The 17850-nt window shown below is 35.7% G+C and overlaps 1 protein-coding gene across 1 annotated transcript; it reads left to right on the top strand.

Annotated features, from left to right (window-relative positions):
* Positions 1-227: 227 nt before the first annotated feature.
* LOC107818703 (callose synthase 3-like) lies at positions 228-15459 on the top strand. The gene is made up of 14 exons (XM_075237542.1): positions 228-354; positions 1732-1953; positions 2929-3029; positions 3200-3324; positions 3438-3519; positions 3657-3767; positions 3869-3985; positions 4117-4209; positions 4310-4401; positions 4740-4866; positions 14273-14399; positions 14653-14729; positions 14810-14998; positions 15192-15459. Exons 2-11 carry the CDS (start codon positions 1830-1832, stop codon positions 14300-14302), a joined length of 1002 nt encoding a protein of 333 aa, XP_075093643.1. The 5' UTR covers positions 228-354; positions 1732-1829; the 3' UTR covers positions 14303-14399; positions 14653-14729; positions 14810-14998; positions 15192-15459.
* Positions 15460-17850: the final 2391 nt, after the last annotated feature.

Here is a 17850-nt window from a genome sequence, read left to right as displayed (position 1 = left end):
TGATTTACTTAATTTAACGTTGGTTCTCCCTCATCACCATTTTTGGTTTCTTTCTTGCTAAGTTTCAGCCTCCCCAAAAACTCCACTATATCTCTCTCTCTCCCTGTCGCTCTCTAGTTTTTGTTTTGCTCATTCTCTTCAACTTTCCACCTTTTGCTTTTCCTCATTCTTCAACTAACTATCAAAGGTAAAATGCACTTCTTTACTTTGCTAAATCCTTTTCTCATCTGCTTATTTTTCTCAACTCTAAATACCCATCTTGCTCTTTCTATGTACTGTTCTCTCTTTTGAATCTTTATACAAAATTTATTGTTTTCATTAATTTATTTAAAATCTTGATCACTACAAACAATGGTAATTGCTAAATCCTGTTGTATGTGGGTGTATTTGTTTTCTGTATATTTGTTGATTTATGCTAATGCATGTGCTGGTAAAAATTTAATCTTTTTTATTGATTAAGAATCTTGATCATTATTTTTGAGATAACAAAGAAAGGGTAGCTCTCTTCAGTTTTCTTTACTTTGCTTAATCCTGGTGTTTTCTGCTTCCTTGCTGAATACTAGGTGCCTATCTTGCTCTGTATATGTACTGTTCTCTCTTTCACCTTTTTCTGTTTTTGGGTGTCTTTTTTATTTATTTTTGGGTGTTTTGATTATAAAACTGTGTTTCTTTTTGGTGTTTTTGGATGTTAATAGATTTGCAAGATGTGTTCTTTTGCAGTAAATTTTTTTTTTCTTTTGTATGTATAAGCTGTCTGTGTATTGTATTTTTCTGTACGTTCTTGTGTTTTCTTAACAGCTTGTTTGGATGGTTGTTACACACCGTTTCATAATATATCATATCGTATTGTATTGTACTGTATCGTTTGATGAATGCAATGTTTGGATAGATTGTATCGTTTGTTGTTGTTTCATGATATCACACACCAGCAATATGAAGAATAAACTTGCAATATTACAAAGAAAAATTATGATACGGGATAAATTTATTATATAAAAGGTAGGGTAAATGATAAAATAAAATTATTTAATAATAATGAAGGGTGAGATGAGGGAAAAAGACAAGGTAACGACGCAACCATACCAAAATCGGTCGTTACATAAACAGGGGCGTATGCATGAATTTTTGTAAGCGGTGTCGAAATTTATAGAAGAACTGAAATGTTACTTTGATTATCATACTTTTAGACAAGAAATAACCTTAGTTTATTGGTTTTGTTGAGTCTTAAGTTAAAAAAGATTTTGAATTCAATTCTACTTAATCACAATTTTTAACTACAAAGGTTCTCTCAAATATTTACAAAAGAAAAATGTGCTAGTTGAGATTTGAACCTTTGACCTCTTAGAGCAAAATCAAGCACAAAACCAACACAGCAAGGCACAATTTATGTCAAGTGGTGTCATTTTTTCTTACTTATCCGTTTCCGTACAGTATTAATACATATATTTAGTAAAATTTTCCGACGACGCTTGAGGAAGCGTGCATCCGCCCCTGTACATAAAGTGACACGTTTCGTCGTTACGTACGATGAATTTAACGATACGATACAATAAAATTTAAGTAACAACTAAAACAAACATCGTAATTAAAGTAACAATACGATACGATCTCATTTTCACTTAATGCCCGTGAAATCACTTGATGTAGTTTCAGTTATTTGTTTGTGTTCTTTTTAGGCTTTTAATTTTATTACCTGATGCTAATGTGATTGCGCATTGAATTTATGTTCAGACCTTTTAAGCGAAAATAAGGGTGTGAAAGTTAATTATAATGGCGTCAAGAGGGGGGCGGAGCTGTCACTGCAGCGGCGTATAACAGAGACACAGACGATGGGGAACATTGGGGAGTCAATGATTGATAATGAAGTGGTTCCATCGTCTCTGGTGGAGATTGCTCCTATTCTTCGTGTTGCCAATGAAGTTGAGCCCAGCAACCCCCGTGTTGCATATCTATGTGAGTTCCTGAAACTAAGAGTGCTTGGATCTTACTGTTGCTGTCTGATTAAGCATCATTATTGACTGTTGAACCTTTACTTGTAATCTAAATAGTCTAAGTCACTTTGTTAACGTGATTACTGGGAGAGAAGCACGTAGCTGCTCTAGTGCTCCCTTTATTTCTTATTATAAGTTTGATGGAAAAGAATATTATCTCAGATAAGAATTTTTCTTATCCCATTTAATGATTCAACTAACAAAGAGTCATTCTTTTGACAAGTTATAATGCTTTAAAGTTAAGAACTCAAAGATTACAAAAAATTGAACTCACAGACTCAACTTCATGGGCATGTGTACCTTCAGAATGTTGTTTGAGTGAGTTTGCTACGATTTTTGTGAGTAACTCTCAGCCAGACAATGCTAGCTGCAAACTGATGGCATCTACTGATAGTCAAATAATATGCCCACTTTTGGAATGTTAATGTTTAGGATTTGTACTTGAAGCAGGGGTCACTCATCATACCATAAGAATGGTATTTCTGTTCTCTATGTTTCAGATTTGTTTTTTTTGTTTTTTTTTTTTGGGGGGGGAGGGAGGGGAGGGGGGGGGGACAGACCTGTATCAAGCCATCAACCGTACCTTATTAGTATGCGGACTAACCAAGCTTCAAATTAGACTAGGAGGGCATCAAGGTTTTACTTTTACTCTGTCCTTCAAATTAGGCAACCACCTTTTGACAGCATTACTACGAGATGTTGGAGTTAGGTAAAACGTTTAAGTATTAGTTGAAATACGATGAAGTTTGGGTAAAGGTTTCCAAAATGCGAATAACTAAAGAGGAAAATAAGTCTAGTATATTTGGAAATTGTGACCTTACTATGATTGATTTTGTCCATCTTGTTATTGTCAAATTCTGATCGTGGACATGATCTTGTACAAACATCCTTTCTAGTTCTCTATTCTAAGGTTCAGACATCATTACTCTGGTTGTAGGTCGGTTTTATGCTTTTGAGAAAGCTCATCGGTTAGATGCCACTTCTAGTGGACGTGGTGTTCGGCATTTTAAAACATCCCTCCAATGGCAGCTTGAAAGGGTAAGTGGTCAAGCATGGATTCTTTCCTTGTCCAATATTTGCTTATCAAGCATGCTATATTTCTTGCTTTCTGCTTTGTGAGTGATCATTAATCAGTTCTAATTGTAGACCTGAGATATGTTTGTGCCCATTTGTAATTCATGTAAGTCTGTAACAAATTTACTTTTCAGGAAAATGATCCAACCTTGATTGGAAGGGTTACAAAAAGTGATGCACGTGAAATGCAGAGCTTTTACTGGCATTACTACAAACAGTACATTCAAGATTTGCAAAATGATGCTGAGAAAGCAGACCGGTGGGTCTTTTGCACCCTTGTTAGAGATTTATTGTGCCTTCTCGTAGTGCTCTCTTTCTCGCTTTTAGTTTATACTGAAAGTTGTTTATCTCATCTTCTTAAAAATTTTCCAGTGCACAACTTACCAAGGCATACCAAACTGAAAATGTACTCTTTGAGGTTTACCGGGCGCAAGTAGTAGAAACCGATCTTGAGGTGAGAATGAAAGTAATTTTCAAGGAGAAATGATTATTAAACCTTCTGTTTCTGCTGACTTTACAACCTCCAGCTTTTCCTTGTTTATAACATTGTTTTCTTTGTATGTGGCGGATTATTGATTGTCCATTACTCAGATTTTGAAAGCTCATGATAAAGTTGCTGGGAAGACACAGATTTTTTTCTCCTATAATAATCTTCCTTTGGATCCTGATAGTGTTAATCAGACAATTATGAGATTTCCAAAGGTTTGTATTCGCAAACAGGATTTCCAGCTATAGGCATTTCTTTACCTTTGCCTTTCCTTTTCCACTTATTGCTTTAACAACTCTTTTTTCCTCCTTTACAGATTCGAGCTGCTGTTTACGCTCTCCAAAATACGAGTGGTCTTCCATGGCCCAACAATTACAAGAAGAAGAAAGATGAAGATATTCTTGATTGGCTTCAAGCTATGTTTGGATTTCAGGTAGAGCAGTTTCCTTTTATTGTTGTTTTTACTTGCTATTTCATACATCTTTTGAGGTTAGAAAGTTTATCTCGGTTAGGATGGAAATATATGCTTTAATGAGCTCTTTTCTTTTGTCTATTGCTTCTCAGAAAGATAATGTTGCAAATCAAAGGGAGCATCTCATTTTGCTACTTGCAAATATACACATACGCCAGTATCCAAAGCCTGACCAGCAACCAAAGGTTTGGGACAAGATACTGCTTTCTGTTATTGATGAGTGATCAAAAACTTTCCTCAACTGCTAAAAAAAATTTTCCTCGTTCGTTGTTTTGTTCTGTGTAGTTGGATGAGCGTGCTCTGAATGAAGCCATGAAGAAGCTTTTCAAAAACTACAAGAAATGGTGCAAATATTTGGACAGGAAAAGCAGTTTATGGTGAGGAGCTTCTCTTTAAATTTTTGAAATGGTTATGTCCTACTGCCTTCAGACATTAACACTGGAAGTGAAATTCAGCTTTTTAGAAAAACAGCTAATATACCTTAAACTTTCATCTAACATCTTATTTTATTGATTGTTATCTATCGAAGTAGACATTATATAAAAGTCTGCAGCTTTGATGCTTTGTCCTTCAGAACAGGATAACGTGTATCCGTAGCTTCCTTTAGCATCTCTCGTAGATGTGTTCGTCTGTAGAAAAGAGCCGAAGACTTAGCAAATTAAGCTCATCTTTCTTTTGTATATGCTGATCTTTCCTTAATTGTCAAAATTTGCAGGTTGCCAACCATACCACAGGAAGTACAGCAGCGTAAATTATTATACATGGGATTACATCTTCTCATATGGGGGGAAGCTGCAAATTTAAGATTCATGCCTGAATGCCTATGCTATTTTTACCATCACGTAAGCTTTTAAATTACTCATGTTTTATGAATTTAGTGGATAGGTTTTTAATGTTTCTTGAAGTCTGAGTCAATGTTTTGAAGAACATAGAGATTCTTTTTTATGTTGCTTTTATGCATTTATCACAAAGAAAAGTGCAAAATCAACATTGATGTAATTAATGGGAATTCTTTGTTGCTGGATTCTTTGGATGATAGCAGAGATGTACGCTTGTAGTTTCATGGCAATATCTTTTATCGCATTGTTCTTTGTCATGAAAACTTTCTTTGGTTAACAGTTGAAAGTATTTTCATAAATCTAGAAGAGTAATTTTCTTAAATAAAATAAGATTACCATGGTACATTCCATTTTAATTGACACCATATGTTTGCTTTTATCCGTCAGCTTCTCAGCTGCTGTGGTGAAATATTTATATTTAGGGACTAAAGTTGGTCGCTAAGCTAAATGGACCAATTTTTCCGGATATTGACTATAGAGACCAACTTTGGTCGCTTTATTAATTTAATAATATAAATTTGGCGACCAAAGTTGGTCTTTAAATATAAAATACGTTATTTATTTATTTATTATTAATCATTAAAAAGCGACCAACTTTGGTCTCTAATCCAAATATTATATTTTAAAATCTGGAAACTAGAGACCAAAGTTGGTCGCTTTTTTATTCAATTATTTATTTATTTTATTAAACTAGCGACCAACTTTGGTCCCTAAATACATGAATTTAATTTATTTTTAAATATTAGCGACCAACTTTGGTCGCTATATCACCAGAAATTTTATTTTTTTAATGAAATAGCGACCAAGTTTGGTCGCTTTTTGTAGAAATCTGGGTAAATAGCGACCAACGTTGGTCGCTATTCTCCAGAAAATTATTTTTTTTAACATGAAAAGCGACCAAATAGAGACCAACTTTGGTCGCTTTTCTGTGTATTATTTTGGCAGAGACTGCCTGTTTTGGCAGCTACACCACCTGCCAGTCATACCAAAACCCTAACAAGCAATAACAACAACAATTCAAACAACAATTCCAATAACAATACCAAACAACAACCCAACAACAACAACAACAACAACACAAAAACAACATTAAAAGCTACATTAAAACCAAGAAAGTGTAAATTTCAATAGAACTACCAAACTAAGTTAACTCTTATTACAACCCAATGGAAAACAAATTGTATTTGTCTAGTTCAAATTGTCTAAAATTCATTCATTGTTTGGTACATCATTATCATCACCGTCTGATGAAGTTTCATCATCATCACGGTATTGAGAAGGGTCTACTTGTCGATGACGGGAAGAATGATCACGGGGAGGACGGGAGGAACGACCACTTGGAGGACGGGACGAACGAGCACGGAGACGGGCAGCCTCTGGCGATGATGGCCGAGACCGGGGAATCGAAAAAGATCCAGTTAGGAGATTTTTGATCTGCTCTTGCATGCTCTGGCACTGAGCGACCACGCCAATATACTGAGCATCTCTAAGCTTTTCTCTTTCCTTGGACGCTTCTAGCTCGGATGTGAGCTTTGTCACAGTCTCCCGCATAGCGGAGAGGCTCTCCCCATCAAGTTGCTCGGCTTGCGAGGAAGTCCCTATTCCTTGCATTCCACACCTATAGCGATGGAATGTCTTAGTAGGAAGGCCGTATACCTTCCCCCATTTTGGACCGCCTGCAGCCCGCGTCCATAGTCTTTCAACATCCTCGGCCGAAAGTTGGAATGGCGCGCCCGACTCATTAGGTGGCTGGCTGCGTATGAATTCCTCAGCTTCAACTCTGAAGCGATCCTATAAGAAAAAGTAAATTGAATTAGTATTTCAAAATTTATATAAAAGTAAATGAAAATACTTAATGAAAAGTGAAAACTTACATGTACAGTCGAGGCACGTCCCTCGACCCACCTTTCTTGATCCGTCTCTTTCTTCTTCTTCACAATATGAGTCTCCCTGAATAGCTCATCTTGGTTCATCGGACAACCCAACTTCTTTTCCTGAAAACTCATAAATTTTAATTAATAAATAGAATAGATATACTTTGAAAATTAAAATAAATTAAGCAATTACGTATCATTCTTCTTTTTATTGTCCTCTGGCTGACCGCACCTCCAGTGTACAATGATCCTCCCTTCTCAGATGCGCGAGCTTTCTTTCCCTTTTCGCTCTTCTGTAAGAACTCTGCAGTAAGCCATTGCCTTTGCAAATCATCCCAAAACTCTTGAAGCAACCAGCCAGGCTTCTGGTTCAGCTGTCTAGCTATGGAGAAAGAATGCGACAACCGCTTGCGAGCTTTGAGATTAAAATTTGCAGCCACGTCCGCGCTATACTGGTGTTCCCATACACACTTGCTCTGTATTTCAAAAGTTAAATATTATATGGAAATATCATAAATATAAATAATTATACTGCTTAAAAAAACATTTATACCTAAATTCATTGAAAATTGCCTCCTTCAGTGAGAATGGGAATTCACGCCAAGACGCATAAGGGGCATCATAAAGCTTTCTGGTTGCTTTGGTGATTATCCTCGTAGTAATATTACTCGGGAGGAACCTGCAATTTAATAAATAAAACAAATTAATATCTTAGTAAAAACTGTACAAAAAAATAAACATAGAAATAACAAATAACTCTTACCCATCACCCTCAGGGACTATGATGATCCTGCCATACTGATCATAATGCACCTCCTCGTCAGAAGCAGTAGCAACATCAGCATCATCGTCCGAAACATGTGTATCAGAGGCATGTGTGGAAGGAGTAGGGGGGTCAGAGCTACTATCCCGCAAGCGAAGGCCTCCAATAGGTGGAGTCGCTGATGACGATAGATGTGATCCCTGTGACTGCGACATAGCTGCACGGATCGCACGTGGCTGTGATACTGACTGTTGTGACCCGAGTGGCTGTGACCCGACTGGCTGTGACACTGATGGTTGCGATCCATGTGGTTGTGACATGGATCGATGCGATCCATGTGATGCTGCTGGGTGGGATCCACGTGGTAGTGAGGCAGGTGGACTATATGTCGGACGCACAGTCCGATGGCCCTGTGAAGAAACACCCGGGGTCTGCACGAAGGTGTAGGGCTGGTGATGCTATGGCAGATCAGTATAGCCATGAGGTAGAGGTTGTGGCATAGTGATAGGCAAATCAGAAGATGGTGGAAAAGATTGATGAGTAGTATCTTCTACCCTCCTCTTTTGCTTCCTAACCTTTTCTCGACCCTAAGAACCACTACCTTCATTGTTACCTCGACCCTTGCATGTCATCTGCATAATATAATACATATTTAGATTGAAACATATAACAAAACTATCAATAAACGAGAGTTATCGAAGAAACCAACTTTTTAAAGCTCATCGACGTATTCTTCCTCGTCAGAGAATTCTTCTTCCTCGTCAGAGAATTCTTCTTCCTCACTAGTTTGAGCTTCATCAGTTGATTCTTCTTCCTCGTTTTCTATAATTCTTACTTCATTTATATCAACTTCTTCCAATATGTGTTCAGGATGTTCCAAATCATTTTCTAAAAGTTCGTCCACTATTTGGTGAACACTGGAGATGTCGTTTTTATATGCAACATCCAACACATTCTCGACTTCGACCCTACCACTACAGGCTTAGTTTTGATTATAACCCACCAATCGGACTTATTCCGCCAAAATGGATAAGGAGCATAATACACTTGCCTAACAATATGTGCAATTATGAAAGGATCATAGCGATCATACTCCCTCGTATGATTAACCTCAATTATGTTGTATTGATTGTGTACTCTCGTACCTCTTGTTGGATTTGGGTCAAACCACTTGCATCTAAAGAGAATAATTTTCTTAAATGGTTTACCTGAATATTCTAGTTCTATTATTTCTTTGAGCACAACATAATAATCAATATCTCCAACTTGGTTGTCATCACCACCTTGAACCCACACCCCACTGTTGTTGCTTTTTTTATTTTTAGAGCAACCCTCTGTATGAAACTTATAACCATTCACAACGTACTTGGAATATGTTGTGACCTCAACCCCAGGTCCCCAAGATATATCTTTCAAAAATTGATTTACACCATTATTTGGATCATTTACCTACATATTGTTAACAAAATTCATAAGTTAGCATAACTTCCAGACATTGTTTACCTCCATAGTGTTAGAATATTTTAAGGATATACTTACAAATTGTTTGAACCACCTATGAAATGCCGTATATACAGCATTTTGGCCAAATTGACCCACGAAGTGACTGTGACACATCAAATATTTTTAGTAGTTGCATTGAGATGTAATCACAGTAAATTTTATATTTTGATAACTATTAAATCAATACTTACTTGAGAAATGGTACTACTTCGGGACAATTTAGCAATACATGAAGTGTAGTTGACTTGAACTCCATATCACTCAAAATTCTCTTTCTACCATCCTTAGAACATCGGTCTGGTTGATTGAATATGGACATAGGCGGATATAATGGATCATTCGTAAGGTCGACCGTGTGCTTGTTGGGCCTATTCCTAGCACATGGCACGTTGCTCTCAAAATAATAAGAACAAAAATGAGCAGTTTCCTTTGCAAGATAAGCTTCGCATATAGATCCTTCAATTCTATTCCTCTGCTTAACAAATTGTTTACATTTGCCAATTGTCCTACATAATTTCAGGTTAGCCAAGAACATTCAAATAAAACAGAAAATTATATATGGACTATAATATTACCTCTCAAAGGGATACATCCATCTGCATTGAACAGGCCCTCCAAGTCATGCCTCGTGTACAAGGTGGATTGGAAGGTGTTCCATCACATCAAAAAAACCACATGGAAATATCTTTTCCATCTTACCCGAAGTTATATGAATGTTCTGATCCATCCGGCGTAGGTTTTCTTCCCTTAATGTGGAAGAACACAAGTCTTTGAAAAACAAACTAATCTCAGTGATGGGTTTCCAGATTCTTTCAGGCAAACCAGAAAACGCAATAGGCATTAAGGTCTCCATGAAAACATGACAGTCATGACTTTTCAAATGGCTCAACTTCCCTACCTCCATATCAACTTTTTTCTCAAAATTCGACGCATAACCCTCAGGCATCTTCAATTTCGTTACCCAATCACAAATCTGTCGTCTTTCCTCCAAAGTGAATGTGTAACTTGCTTTGGGCTTGAATAACTTGCCATTGTTTGCTGTCTGCAAGTGTAATTCAGGCCGCCTGCAATATTCTTGTAAGTTCATTCTAGCCTTCGGGTTATCCTTTGTCTTACCTTTAACATCCATCACTGTGTTGAACAAATTGTCAAAATAATTCTTCTCAATATGCATGACATCAAGGTTGTGACGGAGAAGATTATCCTTCCAATAAGGCAACTCCCAAAATATACTCTGTTTGGTCCAATTATGAGTAACACCATATTCGAGGAATCTATGCGGTGGAACTTCAGTAACTTTACTGAAGTTCTGGACCCTCTCCCAAATTTCATCACCTGAAAGTATCGGAGGTGGATAATCATATTCCAGTTTATTCTTTTTGAAAGCATTTTTCATCCTTCTAAACTCATGACCCTCAGGCAAGAATTGACGATGACAATCAAACCATGATTGCTTTCGGCCATGTTTCAAAGTGAACGCTTTACTATTTTCCATGCAGTAAGGACAAGCTTGTTTCCCAGCAGTCATCCACCCAGACAACATTCCATACGCAGGAAAATCATTAATTGTCCACATTAAATTAGCACGCAAATTGAAATTCTGCTTGGTTGATATGTCATATGTTTCAACACCATCGTACCACAATTGTTTTAGCTCATCAATCAAAGGTTGCAAATATACATCTATCAAACTTTTCGGATTACGTGGACCGGGGATAATACAATTTAAGAATATATATGGACTAGTCATGCACAACTTGGGTGGTAGATTATAAGGTGTAAGAAAGACAGGCCAACATGAATACGGTGTCACAGATACAGAAAAAGGCGTGAAACCATCCGCACACAGACCTAACCGAATGTTCCTTGGTTCACTAGCAAAATATGGATATGTCCTATCAAAGTGTTTCCAAGCTCCTCCATCTGAAGGATGGCACATAACACCAGGTGGTCTTCTATTTTCAAAGTGTCATCTCATATGAGGAGCAGAACTCATCGACGCATATAACCTCTTTAGCCTAGGTATAAGAGGTAAATAATGCATCGCCTTGATAGCGACCATCTTCCCGCTGGAAAGCCTCTTGAAACGAGACTTTCCGCAAAATTTACAACTGCTTAAATTTGCATCATCTTTATAATATAACATGCAACCATATTCACAACAATCAATTCTCATTGACGAAAGTCCTAACTTAGAAACTAATCTTTTTGCCTTATAGAAATCACCAGGTAATTCGATTTCCTCGTCAACTAGTTCACGCATAAGGTCAATGAAAGAATCCATGGCTGCTTGAGAAATATTCCAATCAAATTTGATACTTAGTAATCTAACTGCAACAGACAACTCAGAGTGCGGACGTCCTTCACGTAGTGGACGACTAGCTTCCTCTAACTGTTCATAAAAATGTCTTGCTTCATCATTAGGACTTTGTTCAACATTTTCGTTGGGCTCACCCCCAAAGTGCATTCCAAAAGCATTCGCAACCATATCATGAATTCTGGAATCACTATTTCTATTCTCCCTCGACCTACTACTTTCACCAACAACCATGTTATGAAATATCTCATGGCTACCATCCATCTCTCCATGATTAGTCCACACAAAGTAATTCGCTATAAACCCCACCATATAAAGATGAACCTTAACTTCCTCCGGTTTTCCAAACTTCATACAATCGCACTTAACACAAGGGCACCTAATTACTCCTTCTTTTATGTATGGCGGAAGTGACATTGAATGTCTAATAAAGTCCTCAACCCCTTCTACAAAATCCTCCCGCAATCTCCGCCGATTAGGATAATTCCTATTGTACATCCAAGAACAATGTTCTATCTATTTAAATAAAGCAAGAACAAATTAAATTAGTTAATTCATAGCCTAATCTTTTTTTTAGTTAACTAAAAGTTCAATTCATATCCTATTATTGTTGCTTCATAAAATGAAATTTAACCCCATATATAAATTAGTCTACCTAAATAGTTAATTTATTTGAACCCTAAAAGTATTAATAAGAACCCTAAAAATTGCAAATAATATATAACATGGAGAAATTGAACCCTAACATGGAGAAATTGAACCCTAACATGGAGAAATTAAACCCTAACATGGAATTAACTTTGAACTAAACATAGTTGAACAAATAATATATAACTTTGAACCCTAATATATTGGAATTGAACCCCTAAAATCACTGTTTTTCGGAAAAATAAAAGAAAGGAGAGAGAAAATAACCTTGGGAGTGGAGGTCGTCGGAATTTGCTGCTGCCGTCAGGGGTCGTCGGTGGCGGGGGCGTCGCTGCTGCTGGAAGTCGGAGGGGGGATGGGGTTTTGAGTGTTAGAGGAGAAAGATTTTAATTTGAGGAATAATTTTGAAAGAATGGACCTGAAACCCGTTTTGGCTCCTGTTAAAAAAAATAGCTATTTTGGTAGCCAAATTATTTTTGACTGTTTGACCAAAATAGCGACCAACGTTGGTCGCCATTTTTGACCGTTTGACCAAAATGGCGACCAACTTTGGTCGCTATATTTGAAAATAAATAAATAAAATAATTATTTTCCTCTTTTATATATATATATATATATATATATATATATATATATATATATATATATATCCTACAAAAGCGACCAACTTTGGTCGCCTTTTGGTCAAACGGTCAAAAATGGCGACCAACGTTGGTCGCTATTTTGGTCAAACAGTCTATACTTAGTGCATAGTATAGCGTAAGTATATATATTATATATATATAAGCTATATTCGATACGGTATTACCTAATACACTTATACTTAGTGCATAGTATAGCGTAAGTACATATTATATATATATATATATATATATATATATATATATATAAGCTATATTCGATACAGTATTACCTAATACATTTATACTTAGTGCATAGTATAGCGTAAGTACATATATTATATATATATAAGTTGTATTCGATATAGTATTACCTAATACACTTATACTTAGTGCATAGTATAGCGTAAGTACATATATTATATATATAAGCTGTATTCGATACAGTATTACCTAATACACTTATACTTAGTGCATAGTATAGCGTAAGTACATATATTATATATATAAGCTGTATTCGATACAGTATTACCTAATACACTTATACTTAGTGCATAGTATAGCGTAAGTACATATATTATATATATAAGTTGTTATATTCGATACAGTATTACCTAATACACTTATACTTAGTGCATAGTATATAGCGTAAGTATATATATATTATATATATAGACACACACGCCCGCGATACAGTATTACCTAATACACTTATGCTTAGTGCATAGTATAGCGTAAGTACATATATTATATATATATAAGCTATATTCGATACAGTATTACCTAATACACTTATACTTAGTGCATAGTATAGCGTAAGTACATATATTATATATATAAGCTATATTCGATACAGTATTACTTAATACACTTATACTTAGTGCATAGTATATAGCGTAAGTATATATATATTATATATATAGACACACACGCCCGCTTCGTAGTACTATTAATCCCTTGTATTACAAAAGTGTTAACGACTTACATTTATATTATTTACATAGTAAATACAAAAGTGATTTTTAATTTTGACCATATAGAGACCAACTTTGGTCGCTAACTGTAAATGAATTTAATTTAGCGACCAAAGTTGGTCACTAACAGTACATGAATTTAATTTAGCGACCAAATTTGGTCACTAAATTTTAATCAGATTTATTTATATTTTATATAATATTTAAATTAATAATAAAAATTGTTAAACGTTAGAACTGGGTCCCACATTGGCGACCAACGTTGGTCTCTATTTCATTAAGCGACCAACTTTGGTCGCTAGCTTTTGAATTATATTTATTTATATTTTAATTTTTTTTAAATAAATATATATTTATTAAAATATTATAACTGGGTCCCATGTTAGCGACCAATGTTGGTCGCTATCAACTTATCCTTCAATTAGCGACCAACGTTGGTCGCAAGTTTTAAATTATATATATTTATATTTTATAAGTTTTATAAAATAATAATAAAATTATTAACAAATTTAATGTGGGTCCCACTTTAGCGACCAATATTGGTCGCTAATCTCAGTATATATTTGACCAAGCAAGTCTGACCAGTCCAGTCAACAATTTGACTAAATTTGCGGCCAAATAGAGACCAACTTTGGTCGCTAATATATTTCAAATATTTTTTTATTATTTTCGGCAGTTTGGCGACCAACTTTGATCGCTTTTCTTGACAGACCAAATTTGCTGCTTGCTGGCAATGTTAGTCCCATTACCGGTGAAAATATTAAGCCAGCTTACGGAGGGGAGGAGGAGGCTTTCTTTCGAAAAATTGTTACTCCTATTGATGAAGTGATTGCACGGGTATTACATGCATTTCAGAGCTATTTGTTCCTCTCCAATCTATTGTATTAAAAAAAAAAATCAGTTGTGGTATTTTACCTTTCTTTAGAACTTGAAGGGAAGCCGAGGGTCTATCGGAAACAGTCTCTCTGTCCCATCGGGGTAATGCTACCTTCCCAAGACCCCACTTATGGAATTTTACTGGGTCGTTGTTATTGTTGTTGTATAGAACTTGAGGGAAAATCAATTTTACACCCTTTTCTGTCATTTTCAGGAAGCTGCTAGGAGCAGAAGAGGAAAAGCAAAGCATTCCCAAAGGAGGATCTATGATGATTTAAACGAATACTTTTGGTAGTCAACCTTTCAGTTTTCTGTTTGTTTTTCTAGTTCAGTTAATCGATATTTTGCTCATTTTTACTCAAAAACTGTAGGTCAGTGAACTGCTTCAGGTTAGGTTGGCCCATGCGCGCTGATGCTGATCTCTTTTGCCTCCCTGTGGAAGAACTTCGAGCTAAGAGAAACAGAATCTATTTTGTACATAGGGTGTCCGCTACTAATATATCACTATTTTCTAAAGACATATATATGTATGTACATGGAATTTTTGCCGAACTTTACAGGTATGTACCGGTGACCCCTCATTCTATAGCATAAGTCTTTTGGATTCAACAAAAATTTGTTTTATATATAGGGTGTCCGCTATTAATATATCACTATTTTCTAAAGACATATATATATATATATATATATATATATATATAAAAATTTTGCCGAGCTTTACGGGTGTCGGTGACCCCTCTCGGTATTGCATAGGAACAGCAGCAAGAATGGAACAGAGATGGTGCAGAGCTGTACAGAGTTGCAGTAAGAGAGTTCAAGGAAGAAGCAAGCTCTAGAGACAAATATGAATTTAATCACTGCTCTAATTAGTTGCAGTGTCCAACTGTAATATTTATTAGTTTCTTCACTAGTATTCATTGTTACACTACTGGTGTTTGCCGTGCAGTCCCAACCCTTACACTAAAAATCACATTTCAGTTCATTTTTGTAATAATTGCAAGAAAATACACGTATTTGTGCATTTTTGTCTTATCATGATCTAAGTTGTCTATAGTTATGTATTCAACACTTAATGAATCAGCTGTAGCACCAGGCTCAACATCTTCTTTATCATGATAATTAAATTTATAAGTAACACCATTTTCTTAACATGTATAAAAATAAGTAATTCAATAAAAAAAATCTCAAAACAGTAATAAAAAACTCCAAAAATTCTTCCGCCTTCAGGCCTTTAATCTTGATTCTATTAAACTAAGTTTTTGATATTTTTGAACATCCTTTTAGTCACTAACTCAAAGTCACTAAGTTTTTAAGGAGTTAACATGTCAGATTTTGCCATTACTAGCTGACATATCTATGTCAATAACGGTGCCCTTGTTGCGCTCAAATCGTGGGTCCGCGCTGCGCTCAAATCTTGGGTCCGCCTCTGACTGTAGCACCACGCTCAACATCTTGATCTATACGCTTAATCACTTCAATATAGTAAAAGCTGATCAAACTACTTTTAAGCACTTTTTAAATTTTTGGAGTGTTTGACAAACAAAAAAGCTGCTTAAAAAAAAAGCTAAAAATGCTTTTAAAAAGCCAAAAACAACAAGTTGGCTGACCCAACTTTTTCCATTTTGGCTTAAAAGCCATTTTAGTTTGACCAATAAAATTATTCTCTTGTCCCTAATAAGTTTTTATAATACCAAAATTATCCCCGGTCAAATAAAACCTACTAAAACATTGTACTTCTCTTATTTCCTTCACTTTGAAGACTTTCGTTCCTCAAATCCTCTCCATCTCTGCTACATCTTCATTTTGAAATACTAATTAAAGCTTTTCAACCCTGAGGGGTAGCTCGGCTGGTAAAGGCTTGAGGACAAAGTCCTTCAGGTCGCCGGTTCGAGCCCCAGCAGGGCCACTGGAGGCTTACAAACCGGTCGCGTCTCCAGGGCCCCGTGGAACTAACCGTGGTGGACCTGCCTTGAAACAGCGGGACCTGGTGGGTACAGCTAGTCGGGTTCGCAAAGCGATCGCCCAGAAACCACGGCAAAAAAAAATAAAAAAATTAAAGCTTTTCTGTTTCTTATACTACTTTAACGTCTTCAGAAATATTAATTATATTTCCTCCCATCTTCTCTCTTTTTTGTTTTTGTTATTTATATATACCATTGGTTGACAAAAGAAGTTGATGAAAACTTAGCTACTTGTCTTGCATGAGTGCTTCAGTTATGGTTTTGAGGATTAACAACATCAGCTTAGTAGCTACATTTCATGATTCCTAGCCAGTTAGTTAACTTTATGTTTCCATTTCAGTTAAATGGAGAGTTTGAACTTTAGCGACTTGGCATTTTAAATAGGTTGAGACTTTTATGGAAGTTTACTTGATTGAAACTGGTGAAAAATGAGCATTCAAGAATTATATTTATAAAAATTATCTAAAGTAATCAATTAAATTGAAATTAAGTTAAAATATAAATTATTTTTTATTTGCATTAATTCATAATTAAATATATTGTATTAATCAGCTCCTTTATAATGTTAACACCTTTAAGGATATTTTTGTCTCTTTAATAGGAAAAAGTGTTTACTAGTACTTGTTTGCCAAACACTTCAACAGCTCTTTTTAAGTTTCAGCACTTTTATCCAAACAGATAATTATTTATTTATAAAATAAGCTCTAGCACTTAAAAGCTGCTTGTAAGCACTTGTGCTTAAAAGCCATTTTTTTAAGTCAATCCAAACGGGCTCTATGTCAACGCTACCACGTTTGCTACTACTAGCTGACATATCTTGACTTATTATGTAGATTACCAAGAAAATTAGCTTGTGAATAATACCAGACCTTCAAATGTGAAAGATATGGAAGAAATATATGATCTCACAAATAAGGCAACAGATTAGTCCTTGCCTGAAAAGGTGAATGACAGAAAACTTGCAGTAGGTGTTTTCAAGCTATACGATCCTTCTTCTGTATCTCATATACGGCAAAGGGCCATATATGCCCTGTATTATGAGAAAAGGTTTAAATATAGTCTTCGTTATACTTTGGGTCCAAATATACCCCTGCCATAATACTATTGGTTCAAATATACCCCTTTTCTGATAAGTTTGTCCAAGGTGGACATTCAATCCTACGTGGCACAGACATTTGATGAGGTGAAAGTCACATGGCAATGTCACCTCAGCGCCCCTAATTCTTATATAAAATACTAAAATTTGAAATACAATATTTTTCATGGTAGCGGTAATGGTGGCAATAGTGGTGGAGGGGAAGAAAATTTTAGTAGTGGAAAAAAAAATAGAAGCGAGGTAAAATGGGTTAGGAGCGCTAAGGTGACAAGCTATGTGATATCCAACTCATCAAATGTTAGTGTCACGTTGGATTGGAGGTCCACTTTGGATAAACTTAACGGAAAAGGGATAT

The sequence above is a fragment of the Nicotiana tabacum genome, chromosome 18, assembly GCF_000715075.1.
Source record: "Nicotiana tabacum cultivar K326 chromosome 18, ASM71507v2, whole genome shotgun sequence".
NCBI lineage: Eukaryota > Viridiplantae > Streptophyta > Magnoliopsida > Solanales > Solanaceae > Nicotiana > Nicotiana tabacum.
This window is presented reverse-complemented; position numbering and strand designations above follow the sequence as displayed.

What these genes read in the sequence shown, in the direction of transcription:
- LOC107818703 (XM_075237542.1), top strand. Translation starts at nt 1,830, where the DNA reads ATGGGGAACATTGGGGAGTCAATGATTGATAATGAAGTGGTTCCATCG. An exon ending in GATGCTGAGAAAGCAGACCG is followed by an intron (nt 3,325 to 3,437) that starts GTGGGTCTTTTG and finishes AAAATTTTCCAG; the next exon opens with TGCACAACTTACCAAGGCAT. An exon ending in CAATTATGAGATTTCCAAAG is followed by an intron (nt 3,768 to 3,868) that starts GTTTGTATTCGC and finishes CCTCCTTTACAG; the next exon opens with ATTCGAGCTGCTGTTTACGC.